The 23,219-nt window shown below is 35.9% G+C and overlaps 1 protein-coding gene across 2 annotated transcripts in view; it reads left to right on the top strand.

The window, feature by feature from the left end:
• Positions 1-23,219, top strand: part of camkvl (CaM kinase-like vesicle-associated, like) — a 41,059-nt gene that overhangs the window by 694 nt on the left and 17,146 nt on the right. The window contains exon 1 of one of the 2 annotated variants that reach the window (XM_016500913.1): positions 22,452-22,473. The exons of the other annotated variant lie outside the window; for it this stretch is intronic. Within the exon in view, the coding sequence (XP_016356399.1) occupies positions 22,468-22,473 (6 nt within the window). The 5' untranslated portion in view covers positions 22,452-22,467. Of the gene's footprint in view, positions 1-22,451; positions 22,474-23,219 lie in introns of those variants that run through there. 2 annotated transcript variants of the gene reach the window in all.

The following is a 23,219-nucleotide window of genomic DNA, read 5'->3' on the forward strand; positions in this document are numbered from 1 at the left end:
ATATATATATTAATGCAAAATAATTAAAGGATTCAAGTCATCAGGGTCAGCTATGGGGTGGAATCTCTGCCAGGATGTTTTTTATTTATTTATTTATTTTTTACCTTCTTTATATTTATACTTTTTTTTTTTAAAGTTATATTTGTGCCATTTTTGCCATTATTTGAATAGGACAGTTAAAGAGAGACAGGAAACAGAGAGGAGAATAGGACTGGGAAAGGACCAAGAGCCAGGACTCAAACTCGGGTCACCCAAATGCTGTTGTACCATATGTCTGAGTACTGCCCACAAAGATAGCAGAGCTGTGGTTGCCAGAAGTTTGCCATAAAAATCATGGAGACAGTGTTTCAGTTATTACAGAATGGTATACCGGTGCCTTTCTATTTTACTACTTCAAACCAAATATTTAATTATATGATATAATCTTATATACCAAGTCTATTTGAAATCACAATCTGATTTGTAGCTAAAAAAAATGTACTGATAACCACCATAATAATACAGGTTGTAAAACAGAAAGCCACACGACTTCTGGGAATGTCATTATATTGTTTTTCACTCTAAATTATATGGTAATTCATGGTTTTTACTTGTAAAAACCATACACTTGACAGATTTTACAGTAAAATTACATATAATGCAACGTAAAACATGTACAATCACTCTTGAATGGTACAGTAACTTAACCAATTAGCAGATATTTAGCAACATTTTGATGAAAAATGTCAAAACATTTAAAAAAAAATTGTAACATTCACGGATTGGCACCAATAGCCTTATGGGCAGCGCGTCGATATATAGCGCCGTTGCGCTTTGGGTGTCCTGAGTTCAAGTCCTGGCTTGTGGACCCTTCCCGATCCTGTCCCCCTCTCTCTTTCCTACTTCACTTCCTGTCTCGTTACTGTCCTATCATAATAATAAATGCAAAAAATGGCAAAAATAAATCTTTGAGTAAAAAAACATCAGATAAATTGTTCAGAGTAAGATCTATAACATGCATTTTAAAAATAGATAGGGTGAATTTTCATTTCATGCCACAACTCCTAAAGGATGTGCCATCTGCGAATCTGACGGCTTAGTCCACTAGGCGGCAGCACTCAGTTTGACTGCTGCTTTTTAAGAGCTACTCGAAATGGCAACAAAAATCAGAAAACTTACGTGAAGACAACAATAATGTATGTGAGAAGGTCAAAAGGTTCCTGCATTTGTACAGTTCGAGTTTGAAACAATAAAAAGATGACACAACTGTCTTCTGCAGGTCAGGTGAAATAGTCATAGTAAACATGCGTCTAATATACTAACTATACTATATCCATACTAACTAATGGTCAGTAAAGTTTACTAAAAATCCTAAAACACTCAACTGCATGCAAGATGTAAAAGCAAACCCCAGATTTTAGTAAGATATTTCTCAGCCGTCTCACAAAAGATGCATATCCTCCCATCCAGGGGGGTTAAATCTGTCTGATCGGTGGACTCTCACAAAGCTGGAAATGAAATCAAGTCAAGACAAGTACCCAGACGAGATTAAATTCCCAGCTGAGGTTTCCAAGATGCCCATGAACGTCACTCCCACTTTTTACAGCGACTCTGAATGACGACTTTAGCTCAACATGACATTAGACATGATCAAAACAAATGTAACATCTTAGACATTATCCAATTAAGCAATGTAAATGAAGACACCATTCGCTGTTTTATTGACATAATGGTGCATTGAATTCATATAAAAGCACCCCTGAGTCTGCTGATATGCAGAATGTCAGCATTATTATCTGCGTTTCTACTGGATGGAGTTCTGAATCATTTCAGCCCCCATCCTGCGTTCTATCACCTCCAGCTACTCAACAAATTATGCCACTTATGAGAGTAAGTGCTGGCAACCCTCAGCTAGACAGAGTGGAGAACCATTGCGAGAACATATGCTAGCGAGTTCGCATTTTTCAAATGGCTTGTTATCACAGCGTGTAAACATTACATACTACACTCTCCTTAACACTAGTGGAGGGAAGTCACAATCAATGAGTCACAATTGAAGCTCTATATGCAATCGGTTATTTATAAACATGCCAATGCCCATTAGCACTGTGTCTCACAACATTGTTTTCACCTCTTGGATGGTGCCAATTAAGAGGTTACTTAATTTTTGAGACTCATCACAGCAGCTCCCGTCAAGCTCTGAGACAAATGTATTCAGTGAAAAATAATGCATACACATAACCCACCATATGAGCACGATACGAAGCTTTTCTGTTCAGTTTCCAACCAGTGCGGCATCCAATCCGACTCCTGTGGGCCACCTTGATGCTGGAGTACATATAGCAAGCACTTTCAAGTTAGATTCGTACCTTTTGCCCACACACTACACCTCCCACAGATGCGTTTTGTAAAGTCAGTGTATGGACGGGTGTATTTCAGTACACCATGCATCTAAGTCTCTTGTCCAACATTCAACTGGAAAGCTCAGATGTGCTGTTTGCAGTTTTAAACAAACGAAGTAAACACTTGATAATCATGTCAGCCTACAACAAATGAGCTATTCTCCTTGATGGATTTGTAATCTCCGTAAACACCCTTGCATTATGATAAATTAAATAGGAATCATAAAAGGATCGTAAAACATATTCTCGTAGGTTTTATAGCTCATATCTAATCAGCTTTACAATAACTATAAAATTGTGATTGTATTATGTGGTAGTACTACCTACTGTATAGGTAGAGGGTGCTTTAAGAATAAACACACAAGCCACTCTGATCTCATTAGTATTTTTTAGGTATTCATATGTTTACATATGCATTTTTGCACACACACACACACACACACACACACACACACACACACACACACATATATATATATATATACGTGTCTGTCTGCCTGTGTGTATAGATAGATGTCAGTGATGACAGAATTTTAAATCACACAACAGAATGAAGCCACTATAATGTCAAATTAGGTGAATACATGAAACAAATGTGATGGCATTGGACATATTTGATTAATGTTGTTGATTAAATACAATAACACCAACTTATAAACTTGAAACATTCAATATCCTATGAAACTAAAAGAGTTTGTAAACATGTTATGTCTCTAAATTTAGTACATATGCTGTCAATGTGTTAATAATGCACTGAAAAAAACTGATGTAGGATTTACTTTAATACAATTTTCACTCAGAAATTGCTAGTAATTTGTATTTTGTTTTTTAGTATTTGTATTTCACAAATAATTATAGAAAATGGCAAGTAACACATTAAATTAAACATTACATTTTGAAGTAGAAAGACTGAAAGAGTATTTTCTTGTAAAATGTATTTCAATAATCTTATAACTATAGCCATAACCATAATCCAAAATTTTATTTACAACTTCAACAAATCATTTTTTACAGTGCGTATGTGTGCTAGAACAACCTGTGATTACTAATGAGATCACTTAAACATACACACTCGATAACAATTACTAAATGAATCAGCTTGAAGACACATAGTATGTGTATTCCTGTAGTTCAAACAGTAGAGCATGATGAGAGCAAGACCAAGGTCACAAGCTTGAATCCCAGGGAATGCATTAACTGATGAAATGTACTTGATAGCAGTAAATTTGGATTAAAGTGTCTGCCAAATGTTTATTCGTGTATATGAAAAGAAATAAGAGAGAGGGTATCAAACGGGTCACAATACGTAAGAACTTGTGGGAAGATGATAGTTGATGCTTTTAAGTGCCCCATTACCTCAGCACATGCCCTCATTCATGCCAGCTGAGGTTCTTCTTCTCAGCCGTTTCGTGGATCCTCTTCGGCCGGGGGTCATAAAGAGTTAAGTTGAGAGCTTACAGCACTGTTGAGATGCCATACATCTGCAGCCAGGCTGAACACCAATAATTTTCACCCCCTGCAGCACTCTTCACTAACATATTAAAGAAAGCCATACAAGTGTCATGATAGCCCCTTTAGCAGAAACTAACATGGGACAGAGCGGCAATTATAGTGTAATCGAGATACACGGACAACTAATCCATTACGAGGGTCATGTGAGTCTTAATGAACTCGTTCACACTCACACATTCTCTTTCTCTCCCTCAAATTACTTTTAATCATCTACATTATATACTTTCAAGCAGAGGCGCTCTCCACCAACTCCACCTCGCTTAGGCACCTTTTCAGCATAATTTTGTTTCCAACTGCATGTGAAAATAAACAGAACAGCTTCCACTTAGGCATTAGTGATAAAACAAAGCAAAAAAAAAAAGGCTCTGAGAGATATGCAAGTCTTTCCACATCACAATGAAAGCTGGCGCTTTTGTGTGCGCTTTTATGACGAGCAACGCTTTCTATTACATTCAAAGTGAGGTAAATATATGCGGGACATGGAAGCAAACATAAATCAGTGATGAGGACTCTTTCCTGTAGCCTCGTTTTGTCTGCCATTACTCCCAACTTGAGGATAAAGAGAGATGGAAAAAGAGAATGGAGAATGAGATGAGGAACAAAAAAGAGATGAAGCCTTTGCCATTGAAAGCTTGAGCCTCATTATGACAGCGGTGCTATACATTCCCTTGTCATTTTAATGCTGTCCCACACTGAGCCACTAATCGTTCTCTTTCTGTTAAAAACACTGCAGCACTGGAAATTAAATTACTGCTGCTGGTGTCGTAATATGAATGTCTGATAATCTAATTTAATTTGCAATAAAGACAGTGATAAATCTCTGCTGTTTTTTAAAAGCGCTATGAACGAGAAGTGTGTTATTCAGCTCATATAGCAAACCACAACAGTGGACATGTGAAAGAGTTGGTGAGCACAATTTGGAGCCTTTGTCCATGTTTTAAAAGAAAATTTTGTAAATTGTAAGCTTTCAAATGATTAAATAGCAGTACAACTGAATTTCTAATCTTTTGAAAGACGAAGTGTGTAATTTCTGCACCTCGCTTGGCATCAAACAGAACTGACCCTTCAATAAGCCCCGCCTTAAAAACATTATTGACCAGTCATACCTTAGCAGCTGTTGCCAGCCAGCATTTTCCTATAGGTCTACAGGCTTTTGCTCTTTTATAATGTAAGTCTGTGGAGAACCTGTTTATGTATAGTTTTAAGTGCAATTTAAAGAAAATTATCCAAAGATACAAAATCTTAACTTTAAATCTTAAAATCAATCTCTAAATAAATCACATAAGTAAACAAGTTCATGGTCATAAACCAGTGCTATTTTAGTATCACTGAGATACTTTTTATAGTTTTTTTCTTTAAATATTTTGTGCTTTTCCATAATTTAATTTAAAGATTTAATCATTTAATTGATGTTTTGCAATTTTGTATTTTTTATTATATATTTTTTTAATATATGTCTATATGTTGTTGTTTTTTAACTTTTATTTCAGTTTTAGTTTTAGTAACGTTAGTACATCAAATTGAAACTAAATGACAATTATTTAAATGAAAGAAATGTTGCTTTGGCTACTAGCTGAAATAAAATAAGTTAAATTTTTTCAGATTTGATTTTAGTTAACATTCATTTTATTTCAAGTAGATACATTTTTATGGCTTTAGTTTTATTTAACTATATATTAACCCTGTAATGGATTAAATTGTTTGTCAATTTACTGTGAGAAGAATTTTTAGTTGTGTTACTGCACAATTTAACTTTTCTTTTTTTTTTTATTCATTTAACTATATATTAACCCTGTAAGAATTTTTAGTTGTGTTACTGCACAATTTAACTTTTCTTTTTTTTTTTTAAGAAAAACAGATACAAATTATTTGTAATGTCACAATTCATTCAAGGTTATGTCAGAATAATATTCAATTAATTTTTTACCATTTTATGAGCGCATCTCACTGAAAACCATGCTGCTAGAAAGGTGACCATTTAATTCCTTTGGGACCTTCTGTAAAGCATGTCTGAGTTAGCAACAGTGGGTGGGGCTTAGTGGAAGGGTTAGAGTCAAAAAATAATGCTTGTCTTAAAAAAAAAAAAGTTTCGTCTAATAGGTTTCCTCACCATTCATTCTGTCTGTCATTGATTGACAAACAGATAGCTCAGCCGCCCCACACACATTACTGGTCGAGCCAACGTTTCTGTGTCGGGATGTTTGGGATGTTCAAATAAACAGAGCAATGTTTCAAAGCGCCATAGAATCACAGTGTTCGTAAAAATTAACTAACTATATTTTTGCATATTGCTTTTCTGCATATTAAGCTGGGATAGAAGAAAGTATTTTAACATCAACAAAATTACGGTACACACTTTACCTTTAAATTTATTGACTCAATGTTGAAAATCAAGGCCATTTCCTTTTAGTGCATAATGATTTTCTTCCATCTGTAAAAAAAAAATAAATGACTGATGTTTTAATAGCTGTGAACAGTCAATGTATTTTTTCAACATTTTCACAATCTGACTCATGTGTTCTGTCCTCCTACAGATGTTCTTCGTATTCTGCCCTTTGGCCTCTTGTCTCCTTGTTTTTGATCATTTTGTTTTCCCTCCTTCTCCTGTCCTCCTTTCTGCTGTCTTTCCCAAGCAACTTCTTTCTTCAAAAATATTTACCCATCCGTGATAGTAAGTCAACTGCTGTAGCATCATACGCACAGTCATGCGCACACATACTCTCTGTTGTTAATGTATTCAGTTTAAGATTCATTCACCCCTCACCACACTTCTACACGCTGTCCCTCCCTGGGTGTGCTTTAAATAACCAAACCTTTGAGCTCTGTTGTTAATGTATTCAGTTTAAGATTCATTCACCCCTCACCACACTTCTCCACGCTGTCCCTCCCTGGGTGTGCTTTAAATAACCAAACCTTTGATGTCTAAGCTAATGTTCTAGATATGCACGAGGCTGAGACGAATGACTACTTCAGTACTGACAGAGAGGAGAGGTATTATGCAACAGTTTATTGGAGTATCAAGCGAATACAATCGGAAGTAAAGGGAAATGAGCCCGTGATGTCTTTCACTGACCTGATTTTAGATATTCCACCTAGTTAAAACTCTGAATCGTCACCCCTAGGTCCTATATTTGGCTGCTTTGTAGCCAGTGTGCCTTTGTTTTGAATACAGGAGATGACGCTAACTGCTAATCTGTTAGCACTGTGAGTTTTTGTGTGTTGATGTGACAGGCGGCTTTGACGCCATCACAGTTTACAGTGAGAGGAAGCAGCCAAACTCTCCAGATGGGCACTTTCCAGTGACTTTGGCCTGCTGATTCACTTTCCTCTTTGGTCACCACTTCTGATTTCCAGTCAATGTGTTTTTCTTCACTGTGCTAATTTGCATATGATACTGTAGAGGCAAGCATTTCTTAATGTATTTTAAAAGGACAAACATCAGAATCTGTATTACAACAAGTTAATGAGTTGTTAAGTACCCTTTGCGATAGTGTGGGAAAATTTTCAGCCCCATGGTTAATTTCAGTCTGCGGGCACAAAAAGGATAAATGACGCTGAGCATTTTTGTAACATGGCCACCATTATCTTCATTTCAATTATTAGCTCTCACTTCACCAGGGAGCGAATTTCACTGCTGAATATTTTACACTTGCCATTCTGTTCTCTCTCCTCTTTCATTTTCCCGCTCTGGTGCTTTCGTGCAGCTTCCCTGGTCTTCGATCTCTGAAGCTGATGCCTTTAGCAGAGGAGTTGTCCCTTCATTACACCCTTACATGTCACTTCTCTAAAACATTCATCTGTAAAACAGTTAAACTGCTGAAGTTGACTGCCTTTTATATTTAATATTACTTTTTGCTAATATATTGATGATTGTAATCATACATATTTAAAATTCATACATTTGCCCTTTAAGTGGCATACAGTCTGGATAAATCTGGTGCATGAACTGAATTTGGCAGCCTGTTGACTGTCATCTGTATTACCCAGCTAGCCATGTTCTGTTCACTGTCAAGTGCCATGTTGAGGGCAGCTAAAATATCGATATTTTCCAGTTAATTGCATCTTAATTTGAACCACGATCTTGATTGATATCCAGTATTGTTAAATATACAGCAAAATAAGTCAGGCGTTACCTGAGTTTGCAGTCTGTTATCAAATTTGATGAGACATATGGTCCACATAATGCAAAATGAGTTGTCGTGGCTAGAAGTATGCAATAATATACAGCGCGGCAGCAGTTTTTTTTTTTACAAGAAATACAATTTAAAATTGAATTAACTTGCTCTCCACAGAGCCAGTTGTGTTTATTATTATATGTGTGAAAAACAATATAAATAAAATATGAATTAAAAACAAATAGCAAATAAATTGCATAGCTTGGTCCATGTCAAATATTGTATTGTACCTTAGAAGGTACTTAGAATGTTCATTGTATAATACAACATTAGCTGAGAGATCATTTCTTTCATATATTTGCAAAATGAGATATGCCAAAATTAATCAGAATTTCATATGGAATCAGAATCAAGAGCTTCAGAATTTGAATCAAATCTGTATCAACACTCAGCTCAAGGACACATTTATGCACATTCCCATTTACAGTGGGTCTAGAAAAGAATCACCCCCCTTTAAAATAATCACATTTTGTTGCTTTGCAGCCTGAAATGAAGACGGACACAGTTTTTGTTGAACCACCTTTTGCTTTAATTACAGTCTTTAGTCCACATCTAGACTTTGCGATATTTGCCCACTCTTCTTTGCAGAACTGCTCAAGGTCATTTAAATTTGATGGTGATTGTTTGTAGACTGCAGTCTTCAAGTCATTCCACAGATTTTCAATGGGGTTTAAGTCTGGGCTCTGACTAGGCCATGCGAGGACATTCACCTTTTTCTCCATCCACTGTGTGCTCAGTTTTGCTGTGTGCTTTGACTCATTGTCATGTTGGAAGGTAAATATTCTTCCCATTGATAAATTACTGGCAGAGGGCAGCAGATTTTCCTCAAGACGGTATTTTGCCCCATTCATTTTTCCTTCTGTTCTGACAAGTGCTCCAGTCCCTGCTGCAGAGAAACACCCCCATAACAGGATATGACCACCTCCATGCTTTACTGGAGGAATGGGGTTATTTGGACGGTGAGCTGTATTGGATTTCCACCAGACATATCGTTCAGTGTTGAAGCCAAATAATTCAATTTTAGTCTCATCTGCCTCAGAATCTGCAAGGTGCGTTTTGGCAAAGCTCAGTCATGACTGCATGTGGCCTTTCTTGAGGAGTGGCTTTTTTCTTGCAACCCTCCCATACAAGCCACATTTGTGGAGAATCTGTAATATTGTTGTCACATGCACACAATTTCCACTCTTTGTCATAAATTCCTGCTTCAGAGTTGCTGTAGGCCTCTTGGTAGCCTCTCTGATCAGTTTCCTCCTGGCTCTTTCATTCAGTTTGGAGTGACGTCCTGATCCACAGAGGGTCTGTGTTGTACCAAATACTGTCCACTTCTTAATAATAGACTTCACTGTGCTTCTAGGCATTGATAAAGCCTTTGCATTTTTTTTGTATCCGTCTCCTGACTTTTTTTTTCTGACATGTTGGTATTATATCTTTCACTTGGGTGTCATAAGTTGAGTAAATACAGCTTTATAAAACAAAAACTGTCCATCTTCATTTCAGGCTGCAAAGCAATAAAATGTGATTATTTTAAAGGGGGGTGATTCCTTTCTATACCTACTGTATTTTTAATTGTAATATTCCACATAAGCGTCTCTTCATCATTCCACTTTGTAGAGATACTTTTGCCGTCTAAAAATTAAGACTGTAAAAATAAAGTGTTCACAGAACTTGAATAAAACATAAGGCATACATCATAAGTTTGTATGCTTTTTGTCTGAGTTCTGAGAATTCATTTGCTTTAAACTCTTAAAAATAATGCTTCTTTATTGGCATTGATGGTTCCATGAAGAACCTTTAACATCCATGGAAACTTACCATTGTACAAAAAGGTTCTTTATAGTGGAAAAAGGTTGTTTAGATCATTAAAATGTTGTTCACCACAAGAAAAATGGTTCTTTTAAATAATTAATCACTGAAAGGTTCTCATGATTTGAATTCTGTCATAAATGACCTTATAAGAAACTGTAAGAAAATGAATCTTGACATACTAGACAACACGTTTTTAAACATGGCGACAAAATCAGCAACAACAGGGTAAATAAAACTGGCAAATGGTCAGTACAACCATATTAATTATGTATGTCCCAGTGCATGCCCAAGGACACATTCGTAGACATTCCCTTTTATTTTTAAATTTAGTACATCTTTCCAGTTTTCCTACTTGGCACATTTCCAGAAGGCCAGCAAGATTTTCATTTGAAGTTTGGTCCCATTGGAAGTCCCTTAATATTTCATACATTATTCCAGCCACTAACTAATTACCCCAGTACAGTGTCAAGCCCTACAGTACAGAGCGGGAGATGAAGCTATGTTTTAGAATGAGTGAAGGGGGATGGAGGAACACATCACTGTACTCTGAGATTTGAGCTCAATAGCTGTTGTGACGTGCACAAGATCTGTGGTTTGCTTTAGAATCACGTACGTCTATACTCTCTTGTGTAAACTTTAGTGCAGTTATGTCAGGTTTTTCTCTATGATGCTTCATCTTTTGAATGTTCCACATAAGCATCTGTATATCATTGCAGTTTGTATAGACACTTCCACAGTTTATGCTGTAAAAATGAGGTTTTAATAGAACTGTCTTTTTTAGTTTTTTTATGTAAATATCTTGACTGAGCATAATGTAACGTTCTCATGATTTAAAATCAGTCATAAATGATCATACAGGAAACTAAGAAAATTAATCCTGGCATACAATACAACTAAAATCTAAACGTGTCAACAAAATCATCAACAGTGTAAATAAAACTGGCAAATGGACATTAAAACCATATTAATTGTGTATGCTGGGAAGAGGGTGCATGGGCCATACTACAAAGTTTTATTTTTATTTGTTTCTCCATGTTAGGGCTATTTGACCTCAAAAAGGTAAATAAAAGCATTATTCAATCTCAAATGCTTTTGAGATTGACAGCATAAAACATATATCATAACGTAAAAGCTAGCATTTAAATGCATTATTTGTGTTCCTTAGTTGTTATAAGTAAACTGAAAAAAAACACACATCCCATTGGTAAAAAGCATACCATTGGTAAGTTTGCCATTATTATTTAATGCATCATTTAGTTGATCATCATTTTCGCAGTGTACATGTTTTTTTTTGTTTTTTTTTACTATTGTGTAGAGACTTGAAGTCAAAGCATTTAAAACAACAAGCGTTGCACTGATGCAGAGCTGTTTTTCTCTTGGTACTATCTACTTAAATTATTTCAGGTGTTTTTTTCTCTCTCTCTCTCTCCTTCATCCTTCACTTTTAACCTTCTACTTTGTTCACTCCATCCCTTGTCCCCGCTGTCTTCTCTGTTTCACTCGCTTGTTCCTGCTCTTTCTCTCTCTCTTTCCCTCTGATTCTCCCAGGAGCCCAACTGACCTAATTCTCCTCTGAAGACATGGCTGCACTCGCATGGGCCTGCAACGCTGTTTCTCACACTCATATCTTCCATATCCCAGATTCACCTCACGTTATGAAAGAAAAACAATATTTTTATTTCATCAGCTGCAGTAGTTTCATGCAATGTCCTCATTAAACTACCATGAAAGCCATTTTTTTTAATTCACAGCAACTTTAGCATGGTGTTAGCAGCTTAGAAGTTTGTTGAGTTTTTTTCCTCAGTGGACCCATTACTCTTGTTTGTTGCCAAGGTCTTCATTAGCTTGAAGACCCTTCTGATAGGAAAGGTCTGATTAATGAAGATTAAAGCAGTGGTTCTAATTTGGTGGGCCACTCACAAACCAAAATTGGTCACAAGTCTGTTCTGATTGGACAGCAAAATAAATAGGCTTAGTAACTCATAAAAATGTGTCCGATGTCGTGTATCTTTCGTTCTTCTGAATTTTGATTTAATATTGAAAAATGAGAAAACAGCACCTTTTTCGTTTTTCATTTCTAAAAAAAAAAAAAAATCGAAAAACAACGATTCAGCTTGATTTTTCGTTTTTGCGTTCTAAATTTTCTACCTCTGAACGCAAAAACGAAAAATCAAGCCGAATCTTTGTTTTTCAATTATTTTGAAAAAATGAAAAAGGCACAGTTTTCTCGGTTTTCTATTTTCTATTCTATTCAAAAATCAAATGAACGAATGCCAGGAGTTCTCAAACTTTTTTGAACCCCCTTACACATAAAATATTTACTTAAAGTACCCCCTGAGATTTCAAGTTAATAATTAAAATTCATTAGGCTAATTATAGCCTATGACACATTCGCATATTCATGGTTCTCCGATGTTGATTAATGGTCATATGACACATTATTTTTATTTTTAAATTTATACAAATGGCTGCATGTGTATAGAAAATATTATTTGTTATTATTATTTTAACTAATTATAAAAATGAAGATATACATATATTACTGTTCTAAATTAAAATGTTTATGTAAAATCCAATTATAGGCCCAATCATTATTTTATTTTTCACTGCAAGATACAATACTATTTATGTCTTAAATTATTAAATTTCAAACATTCATCGCTAAATTTCTACATTTCTCAGTAGAAATGTGGTAGATTCTCTTTTTTTAAATCAGCTTTTCATTATTTAAGCCATTTTATTTGAGAAGTATCAATGTAGCTTTGCAAAACAGTGCTACAGTGTTGTATTTTTACTGGCAATATTTCCACAAAAAATAAGTGTTTTCTCTGACGGTTGTTTTGAATCAGAACAAGCAATGTCCGATTCAGGACTTAATGACTCTTTTGAATCTCTCATATTCAATGAATTGTTTGAATCTTTTTGAATAATTGAGTGTTGCCTTGTCCAATGCCTTGTCCAAATACCCACACTTGCGGTCTTTGCACTTGACCACTTGACTACTTATATGACGTATTTCCTGTATTTGGTCCAAGTGTTCAAGTGAGCATGAAGACCACGGCTGCATCCGAAAACTTAGGCAGCTGACTTGCTGCCGTATGAGGCAATGACTTTGTTTATTTTTATTTTCAATACTTTGCATTTTAAAATCAACTTCTAACTGTCTGTTCAGTGTCTCTATAACAGATGACAATTTAACTGTGTGGTGCTTCTAATTAAGTGACAAAAAGCAGTTGCAAATGTTGTACAAAAATAAATATCACCACTACTCATTTGCACCAATAAAACGTGCAACCCTTTGTTTTAGTAGCAAATTATATGTAATATCTAATTATCATTAATATTTAACATACATTGGAATGTATCCGTGACCTCTCGTGAGATCTCGGCAAAAAGTCTCACGATTTATTTCCAGAACATGATGCATGATGGGATACACTAAGCCTTGAATACCGTTCCGGAGCGGTATTCGAGATAGTGTGGATTTAGTGTGCGTTAAGGGCACTGTGCTCTGGCATTTTTAAGACCTGGGACAAGTTAAATATGAATAATAATTCGATATTACATATAATTTGGTAGTAAAACAAATTGCTACACGTTTTACTGGTGCAAAGGTGAGTATATTTATTTTGTACATCATCATTTTTATCACTTAATTAGAAGCACCAGAAATTAAATTGCGCCATCTGTTATAGGGACTACTGGACAGACATTTAGAAGTTTATTTTAAAATGCAAAGTATTGAAAATAAAATGAAAACTCTGTAAACACCTGCGTTTTTACAACATTATAAGTGTGTCTCATCAGGTAATGAAAAGTTGTACACACACTTGTGGTCTTCATGCTCACTTGAACACTTGAACACAAATACAGGAAATATGTCATATAAGTAGTCAAGTGATCAAGTGCAAAGACCGCAAGTGTGGGTATTTGGACAAGGCATTTGAAACGATCGGAGTGGTTCCAGTGTAGGTGACTCAGTCAAGTGAATCAGTTGGACGGTTCCTCCAAACTGCACAGAGACAAACCAATTCGCACCCAAAACCTGACTAGCTCACCCTTGCTATGTCTCAGGACAGTGAATCACCATGGTCATACCTTGTTAGTTGAGCGGTATTCGAGATAGTGTGGATTTAGTGTGCGTTAAGGGCACTGTGCTCTGGCATTTTTAAGACCTGGGACAAGTTAAATATGAATAATAATTCGATATTACATATAATTTGGTAGTAAAACAAATTGCTACACGTTTTACTGGTGCAAAGGTGAGTATATTTATTTTGTACATCATCATTTTTATCACTTAATTAGAAGCACCAGAAATTAAATTGCGCCATCTGTTATAGGGACTACTGGACAGACATTTAGAAGTTTATTTTAAAATGCAAAGTATTGAAAATAAAATGAAAACTCTGTAAACACCTGCGTTTTTACAACATTATAAGTGTGTCTCATCAGGTAATGAAAAGTTGTACACACACTTGTGGTCTTCATGCTCACTTGAACACTTGAACACAAATACAGGAAATATGTCATATAAGTAGTCAAGTGATCAAGTGCAAAGACCGCAAGTGTGGGTATTTGGACAAGGCATTTGAAACGATCGGAGTGGTTCCAGTGTAGGTGACTCAGTCAAGTGAATCAGTTGGACGGTTCCTCCAAACTGCACAGAGACAAACCAATTCGCACCCAAAACCTGACTAGCTCACCCTTGCTATGTCTCAGGACAGTGAATCACCATGGTCATACCTTGTTAGTTGTGCAATATTAACAGAAGTATGCAGAATATGTATTAAAATTATTACCTCCCAGTCCGAAAATGAAGCTGCTTTCCACATCGAATACAACATAAACATAAATTAACGAACATGTGCTCAGGTGAGATGACAGTAAGTGGGCAAAAACTAGTCAAAGCACTCCATTAATATGACGAAATGCAGCCCAAAATACATTTTAGAGGGTTTTAATGGGAGAATCATTGTGCATTATGATAGATGTGCTTGTTTGTAGCGTGTAGATTGTAACATTACATCTTATATTTTGCATAATAATCTTAAATACTATTTAATGTTGGACTGTAGATGAAGATATATTGTTTTGACACAATGTGTTGAAATAAGGCCAAGTTATCAATTTATCTAATCAACAGTAGTTCACTCTAAGTGGTTATATATATATATATTCATTCATATATATATATATATATATATATATATATACAGTATATATATATATGGCTATATAATCTTTTTTACTCCTATATATGGGCATAGTAATATTAATATGTATGATAATTTGTGGTAGGCTGCTGTGTTGGTGTCTAATGTAAAACCAGGATCCTAAAGTGGAATGAGTTGAGAATGGGTGAGAGTAAAAGTTTATAGCATGTACAGATGTGTCACTTTTATAGGAAACATGGTACTGCAGATGCTCAGTTTACAGCTGAGACCATTTTGAGATCATTCTAACTATATGTTGTCATTATGTCTGACATATGCAGTATTTGACCTGCAAACTACTTTGTGGGTGTTTTAAGGTATTTCTGTATTTATTTTCATTTAAAGGGGTCATGTGATGCGATTTCAATTTTTTCTTTCTCTTTGGAGTAGGGCTGAACGATTCCTCGAATACCTCGAGTAACTCGAATACAAAAAAATCATCGAGGTAAATTATTTGGACCAGACCATAGACTGTATAAAAACAGGGACCAGACTTTCCTGTTGACTTTACCAATGTTCCTGTGGCTCAGTGGTAGAGCATTGCGTTAGCAGCGCAAAAGGATGTGGGTTTGATTCCCAGGGAACACACATAGGATACTGGTAAAAAATGTATAGCCTGAATGCACTGTAAGTTGCTTTGGATAAAAGCATCTGCTAAATTTATAAATTATTAAAATTATTATTAATTATTATTAATTACTTAAAAAAAAAAAGTGCTGGACATATTTAAGACCGTAAATCAATATGGTGGCTAGTTATAATGTCCCTACGTTAGCTATGTTTTGTGAAAGGCTAAGTGCCATTGTGCATAAAAATACCACAAAAAAGAAAGTTAGTCAATATCACACAAAATGTGCCAGATTTCACCTCTAAAATCAGCATGATTACAAATGTGATTTTATTCAACAGTTCAATAAACAAGAAGGTAATATTAAGAGACTTACGTTTTAGACACTATATTGCCTGTTTTTGCCAAAAAAAAAAGATCCAAAGCCACAGCACTGTTTTGCATCTCTGAGCAACATGACGGTGTTTCGTTCCTTAATGAATCTATATAATATATGGGTTTCACTTTCTGAAATGAGTGACAAAAAATATTGACCTTTTTCATGATATTCTAATTTTTTGAGTACCTGTATATTGCCTGTTTTTGCTTTATTTTGCCAACAAAAAAAATCCAAACAGCCACAGCGCTGTTTTGCGTCTCTGTGCAACATGACGGTGATTCGTTTCTGAATGAATCAACCGTTTAAATGATTCGGTTCAATCGCAATGACTCACAACAGTGACCTGCTGGCGGTTTTAATTTCACATTTAAAGTATCTTTTCGTTTTTAAAATAATTTAAAATATCAGTATTCAATGTTTCATGTTTAAAATAACAAAATATTATTTATGCATTTGTAACTGCAGGTTAAGTGCATTAATGTCCCTCTGTGTGGGAAATTCATCCTATGCAGCTTCTGTGTTTCCTCTGCATTGCAAAGATTAATTTTGATACTGATTTATTCTCCAAATAACTCTAATTTCATGTTGCAGAAAAACTGTTTAAAAGTTCTGTATGGTCTCTTGTTCTTGTTCCAAGTTACCTTCCTGTCCACTGATTTTTGCCTCTCACAAAAGCCACAAAGCCTTCCAAGAAGACAGTAAAGGCTTATGTCATGCTTGAGCTTTAGTTAGGCTGAAACTTGAAAGTTAAGTTGCACGACATAAATGCAATGTTTAGGTATTATTGTTATTTTTATTACTATTATTTTTATTTATGCTTTAGTTTTAGTTTGTACTATTTACCTTTTTTAAAGTAATGTGAAATTGATTTTTGTATTTTTATTTATTTATTTTATTTTTTTATTGATATATTTGCATTTGCATTTTGAATGCAATTTGGCAATTAAATACATTAAATGGGTTTAGTTTTCATAGTTTTCATAGTTATTAATGTATGCAATTTCAGCAATAAAAATGTAAATTTTTCTAAAAAGAGAGATCTATCTTATTATCTCTTGCATATTTAGTATTGATTAAAAATTACTTCTTATCCGATTACTCGATTAATCGATTGAATAATCTGTAGAATACTCGATTACTAAAATAATTGATAGCTACAGCCCTACTTTGGAGTGTTACAAGCTCTTGGTGCATAAAGAAGATCTGTAAAGATGCAAAGACTAAAGTCTCAAATCCAAAGAGATATTCTTTATAAAAGTTAAGAGTCAACCACGCCTACCTAAAACGGCTCGTTCTAACACGCCCCCACATGTCTATGTCACGATGTGGGAAGATTTGCATAACGCCGCCCAAATGTTCACACAAAGAAAGAAGGCGTAACTTTTATTCTCGCTGTAGTATTGTTGTTGCCGCCGCCGCCATGTCGTGAAGGCGCTGTGTTTCGTTGTGAAAGCAAAACTACTTTGTTTGGCCTTCCAAAAGAGGACGATATCCGCTTCGTCATGCCTGGAGCTGATCCGTGCCGGTCTCTGAGGAAATATATCAACTTCGCGCCGTGGATCACCGGATCGGCTTTCACCGTGGACGAAGCAGAGTCCAGCCCGGGGTCGTCACATGTGGTTGACGCCATTTTTTTGTGATTGTAACAAACAATGAATGACATAACAGTTTTTTAATTGGCTGTGTGCATAACAGATGCTCTCCATTTCTGTTGCCAAATTTGGCTTGTATAACAATGTTGAACACAAAGCCTTTGTACATTGCTGATTTAAATCTGAAAATTGTATCATCCCAGGTTGTGTCCTTTATTCGCTCTTCTCTTCATGTGTGTTCTTTCCACTTTCACATTTGAAAACAGAGGCTGAGCAGGAAGAGGGGGCAGCTGGGTAAATTAACAATAGTGTAAAGGATCAAAGCTTCATGAGAATAGAGAGATATAGTGTGGAGACTAAATGTTCAGAGTACAATCATCAATTGGGGTTTGAGGGGAAAAGAATATACCACAGCTTCTGTAATGGTTCATTTTACATGAAAATAATAAAGTAGTATGGAGTAGCGGAGGCATTTTTCAAACAAAATCTTGAACAGTTTGCATTGTTAGTTTAGCAGCTGGTGAAAGAAAGCGCCAGAAGGATGTGTGTGCGTGTGTGTGTGTGTGTGCTTGTGTGTGTGAGTTGCAATGCATGTGAATGTCTATAGGTGAGTGTTGTGCATGATTTTACTTGCACATACGCAATTATCAATCAACCTAAACATTATGCAGCAGAGAAGTTTCTTAGAAACAAATCAATAATTATTACACCATAAATTCTTCCTTTCCAACACTGAATTTATCAGCTGACAGGCCCATTTAAAGAAATAGTGCACCCCAAAATGAAAATTTACTCAACCTCAGGCCATTCAAGATGTAGATGAGTTTGTTCCTTCATCATGGGATTTGAAGAAATTTAACATATCACTTGCTCACCAGTGGCTCCTCTGCAGTGAAAAGGTGCTGTAAGAAAGAGAGTCCAAACTGCTGATAAAAACATCACAATCCACAAGTAATCCACAGGACTCCAGTCCATCAATTAACATCTTGTGAAGTGAAAAGCTGCGTGTTTGTAAGAAACAAATCCATCATTAAAGCGCAAGTTTCTGGGCAAAATACTAATCCATAATCCTTAATAACGTTTCCTCAAAGTGAAAAAGTCCATCTCCTATGATCCACTGGTGAGAAAGTGAAGTGATGCTATAATTTATCCAAATCTGAATGAAAATTTGAATGCAATATTTATATGAATTTAGTGTGATCAACCATGACATGTAGGTAAGTTCTGCATTTTTCTTCCATCTAGCAATTCAAGGTGGAAGCACCACCTTCCTGTTTTTACGGGTCTGCAAGCTGTTCCTTGCTGTAGGGTAGCACATGCAGCAGCTTGCATAACCTTAGAAACGTGTAGGTAAGGTTTATTTTTAAAAGAATGATCTGGGTTTAACAAGTTCAGTTTTATCAACAGCATTTGTGGCATACTGTCGATTACCACAGACAATTTTTACTCGTCTCTCAGTGTGTAAAATGGGTCTGAATTGTTTTCAGTGGTAATTGACAGTATGTCACAGATGTTTCAGATAGAGCTTAACTTACACGGAACCAGAAACTTTCATTTAACAAGGTGCCTGATCGAATCAATCTGACCTTTACAGTTTGTGCGACACATTTCAGTGAGGTTTGTTTTGTGAACCTGTCGGAATGTAATGCAAGCTATGCAAAGAGGCTGTTATTGACTAAAACAACTATATTAGGCCTGACAGCAAACCCACAGCCCGCAAGTAAGCATGGTTACTCATGTCACATTTGAAATGAGCATTTACATAGATGCAAAAAAATGGCCCATTAAAATGAATATTTTGGGTAAAAACAGTTTAAGCACTGTCAACAGCATGGCAGGCTGTCAAATATCACAGAAAATAATTCTATTATTTTAGATTCTATTATTTAAATTACAGAAAAAAATATTGGTAATACTTTTAGCTTGCACTATGAATTTAACAATTCCCATATTGACGCTTATTTAAAAAAAATCAGTCTTTAAATCTGTGTTTACCCTAATTCATACGATACGCTTGCAATATTGGTTTAGCTACAGTATTGAACAATCAGAATGGCTATGGTGGAAAATTTCACGTTTATATCATTTGTCCTTGCTTGTTTATGTCATGTTTGCAAGTAATGAAAAAGATCCAGGCTATTATAGTGGCAGATATGTTACTTGCTCAAATGACATATTTTTCTGAAATATGCCTTGTAGGACTTTCTTCTTACTGTCAGTGGTGAAGAACGACAGATTCACATGAACTAATAAAATGCCGAACACAACTGCCATAAAAAAACTACTTCACAAGTGTCTTGCGATTTATGTTTAAGCCACAGATGGCGATAGAGAGGCCAAAGTTCTGTTGTCAGCCATTAACGTTTAGTCAGGTGCTGTGTGATTGTCTCAGACTTCACAAAGTGCATTACTATAAACTGTTTTTTGCTTGGGACAAAAATGTGGGACAAAATAAAATGTCAAAATACCACTGTTTTTGGTGCAGGAAAGCTTAACATTGTGAACCTAAGGGAAAAAAATAATTATAATTAAAAATGTATGATCTGACCCCATTATTACACTCATCATGCTGAAAATTTGGATATGTGGGTGGTTTTAATTTCTGGGTCGCGCAAAACCCCCTATTGCTAACATAATCATTAGACTTTAAAACCATCAGTGACCATGTGTCTGTCTGTGCCTGAAAGTGTGTGTGTGTGTTGGGGCGTATTGTGTGTGTGTTCACTTGAGTAAACACATCTCAGACCAAAACACTGAGCAACCCAAAGGTTTGTCCAGAATGCTGAATTAAAATCACAGTTAGTTAGTAAGCAAGTGTATCTTTTTCTCATTACGGCATTTAAGCATGAGTTACCGCACTGCCTTTCAGCGTTAATCCACTCAATGCTAATATATAATTCATAAACAATAGTAAGCGAATGCATATTTACTCTCCCAACTCTCTATCACAACCCGTTTTTCTCAATTCATCAAATGTAAATCTACCAATCCATCATCAAAGAAGAATGAGAATGTTTTATTCTTCTGCTATCCTTCCCGTGTTTGTTTTGGACTATAGCTGTTTGTCACTCGTCAAATTGATTTTTGCTTCAGTCAATCGCTGCTTTTATCCACAGGTGTCTATTGACCAAAGGTTACACACACCAGCTCCTGTTTTAGCTCCACTGTCTCCCCACTGGGAGATATAAAGTATCTATAGCTGAAGAACAGCCTGTAGGGAGACAGAGAAAGGTAATGATGCGGATGTCTTGTATGTGGCCCCGGCTGTGCGAGACCCCAGGGACCTCATTTAGATTCTGCTAGGACACAGGCATCTGTGTTAAAAAAGCAGCAGAATTGCCGAAAGAAGGGTCTCATGAAGAGCCCTTTTATCGCAGCTGCCAGCATGCTTTAAAAACTCGTTATATAGCAAACCGGAGAAATAGTCGCATCTCCTGCTATACCAGGCAGACGACAAGCCCGTCTTCTAGCTTTAAATGTCTTCAGTTATATTTGATTTTCGCTAATGGGTTTAATGTAACTTAAAAAATGTTTTTTGTTGCAAAGAAGTGGGACCTGTTCGCAGCTCTGGGTTTCAGCTGCTAAGCAAGTGGTATGAGCATCATTTCATAGAAATCCATTTACAAGGCTTCATTTGCGTTTGTTCTGGAGCTTGGTTTTATAATATGTCCATAATTGTGACAAAAAAAACAAAACACCCGGTGTTCCTCCTGTAGACTGATGTTGTAAATTTACATTGGCACATTGAGCTAAGTTCGCTTATTAAAAGGCGGATGTAAATTATTTTCTGCTCTGTTGTTGGTTGCAGACAGTTCAGTGATGAGGGAACTATGAACTATGTGTAGATCGCTGATTATAATTGGGCAGAGGGTTCACTCATGCAGTGAGCAGGCGAATGGCTTAAAAAAGGAAATGCAACATTTGCATTGGCTTCTCCGAGGCATAAGAGAGTACAGCGAGCATTAGGAGTCCCTCATTATATTGTGGCAAAACCACAATGAAATCAATTTGTGTCATCATAAGTAACGATTCCACTTAATATTAAAGACAATAGGAGCTGAGTGAAGACTTAGACAGGAAGACGAATGAAAGCATTGATGGTTTCTGTCTTTCTAATGAATAAACAGTCTTGTTTATCTTCTGTCCTCCCACAGTCTTGTTGTACCTGTGGTCTTTTAACACAATGAATTCCTCTCCTCTGCCTACACGGGTCTCAAAATACCATTATGGATACTTTAACATTTCTCATGAATCATTGAACTGATTTTTACAGTACATTTAGAGTTTTCATTTTAGATTTCTTTCCCTTCCCACTTGAATATGACAAACATGTCAGTGGCATGTGGTAGGTTTTTTTTCTAGCTCCGTGACACAGTTTTCACTTTAAAGATATATGGAACATCATTTTTATTTTGTAAGCAATATTTTTCTATATGTATATTAATTATTAAAATAAAAATATATTAAAATAGTATGTCCCTGTAGCTTGAATAGTAAAACATGATTATAACAGTTCCAAGGTCATGGATTTGATGCCCAGGGAACGCATGTACTAGTAAAATTTATATCTTGAATAGTCCTTATGCATGCCAAATTCATTATAAAAAATAAAAATATCAAAACCAAATCACAGTGAAGTATCACTAAAAATTTAAATTGATTAACTACTTCTGCTTTGGAAAACAAAACACAATATTTTGAAAAATGTCTATATAGTCAATGAAATTTAGTGCAAACCAGTGTTTTTTTTTTACACCATAGTCTTTCATTTTATGGACAGTTGAACCATTTCTCAAATTATCTTCTTTTTTCCCCACAGACGTCAGGTTTGGAACAAAATGAGAGTGAGTAAATGAATGTACATTTTTGGGTGAAATATCCCTGTTTTTGACAGTGTAATCAGCGAGTCAAAGTGACGTGACCATGCTTTCTGTCCTTACCTTCCTCTACTGTACTGTTGATTATTTTCTCATTGAAATCTCCTCCTTCATAGAAAACACCCCTGCTAAACATTTGTGTGTCACAAATGGTGCATTCTCCCAGTTCTTTTCAATCTATTCTCCTTTCTTTTTGTGTTCCCTGTGTATTAACCTATGTGCACTTAAGCTCAGGGATAAGGAACTCGTTCTAGTCATGTACATCATGTACAACCTACAGAAAAGGGGAAAATCTACATCCATGTCTTCGGCATCAGTTCTGGTCAATTCATAGCATTCCACCTGAAGGGTAACAGATTGATTTAATCCAGGCCTACACTGCCCTTACTGTACAGAAGCTGTCCTTTTGCTTCAGCTCCAGATTTCTGAGCCTCCCTCCTGAGGAGCAGACAGTTTGGATGAGCATCTTGTGTATGAATGAGAGCCCTTCCCTCCTCCCTCCACTGATCTGTGGAGCATCCAGCTGCTCCAAGCAGCAGCCCAGCTGGACTCACTTAGCCTGGATGGGGTTAACACGGCCCCATTTACATTCATGCCAAAGTCCATTCCAAGAATTCACTAGTGAAGTCGGACATGTTATTGATTTTGGAGTCGGTCCAAGTCATGGATGGGTAACTTAAAAATGAATCCAAGGCTGTGTTTACACTTGGTAT

Source organism: Sinocyclocheilus anshuiensis, unplaced genomic scaffold (assembly GCF_001515605.1).
Source record: "Sinocyclocheilus anshuiensis isolate Anshui unplaced genomic scaffold, SAMN03320099.WGS_v1.1 scaffold879, whole genome shotgun sequence".
NCBI lineage: Eukaryota > Metazoa > Chordata > Actinopteri > Cypriniformes > Cyprinidae > Sinocyclocheilus > Sinocyclocheilus anshuiensis.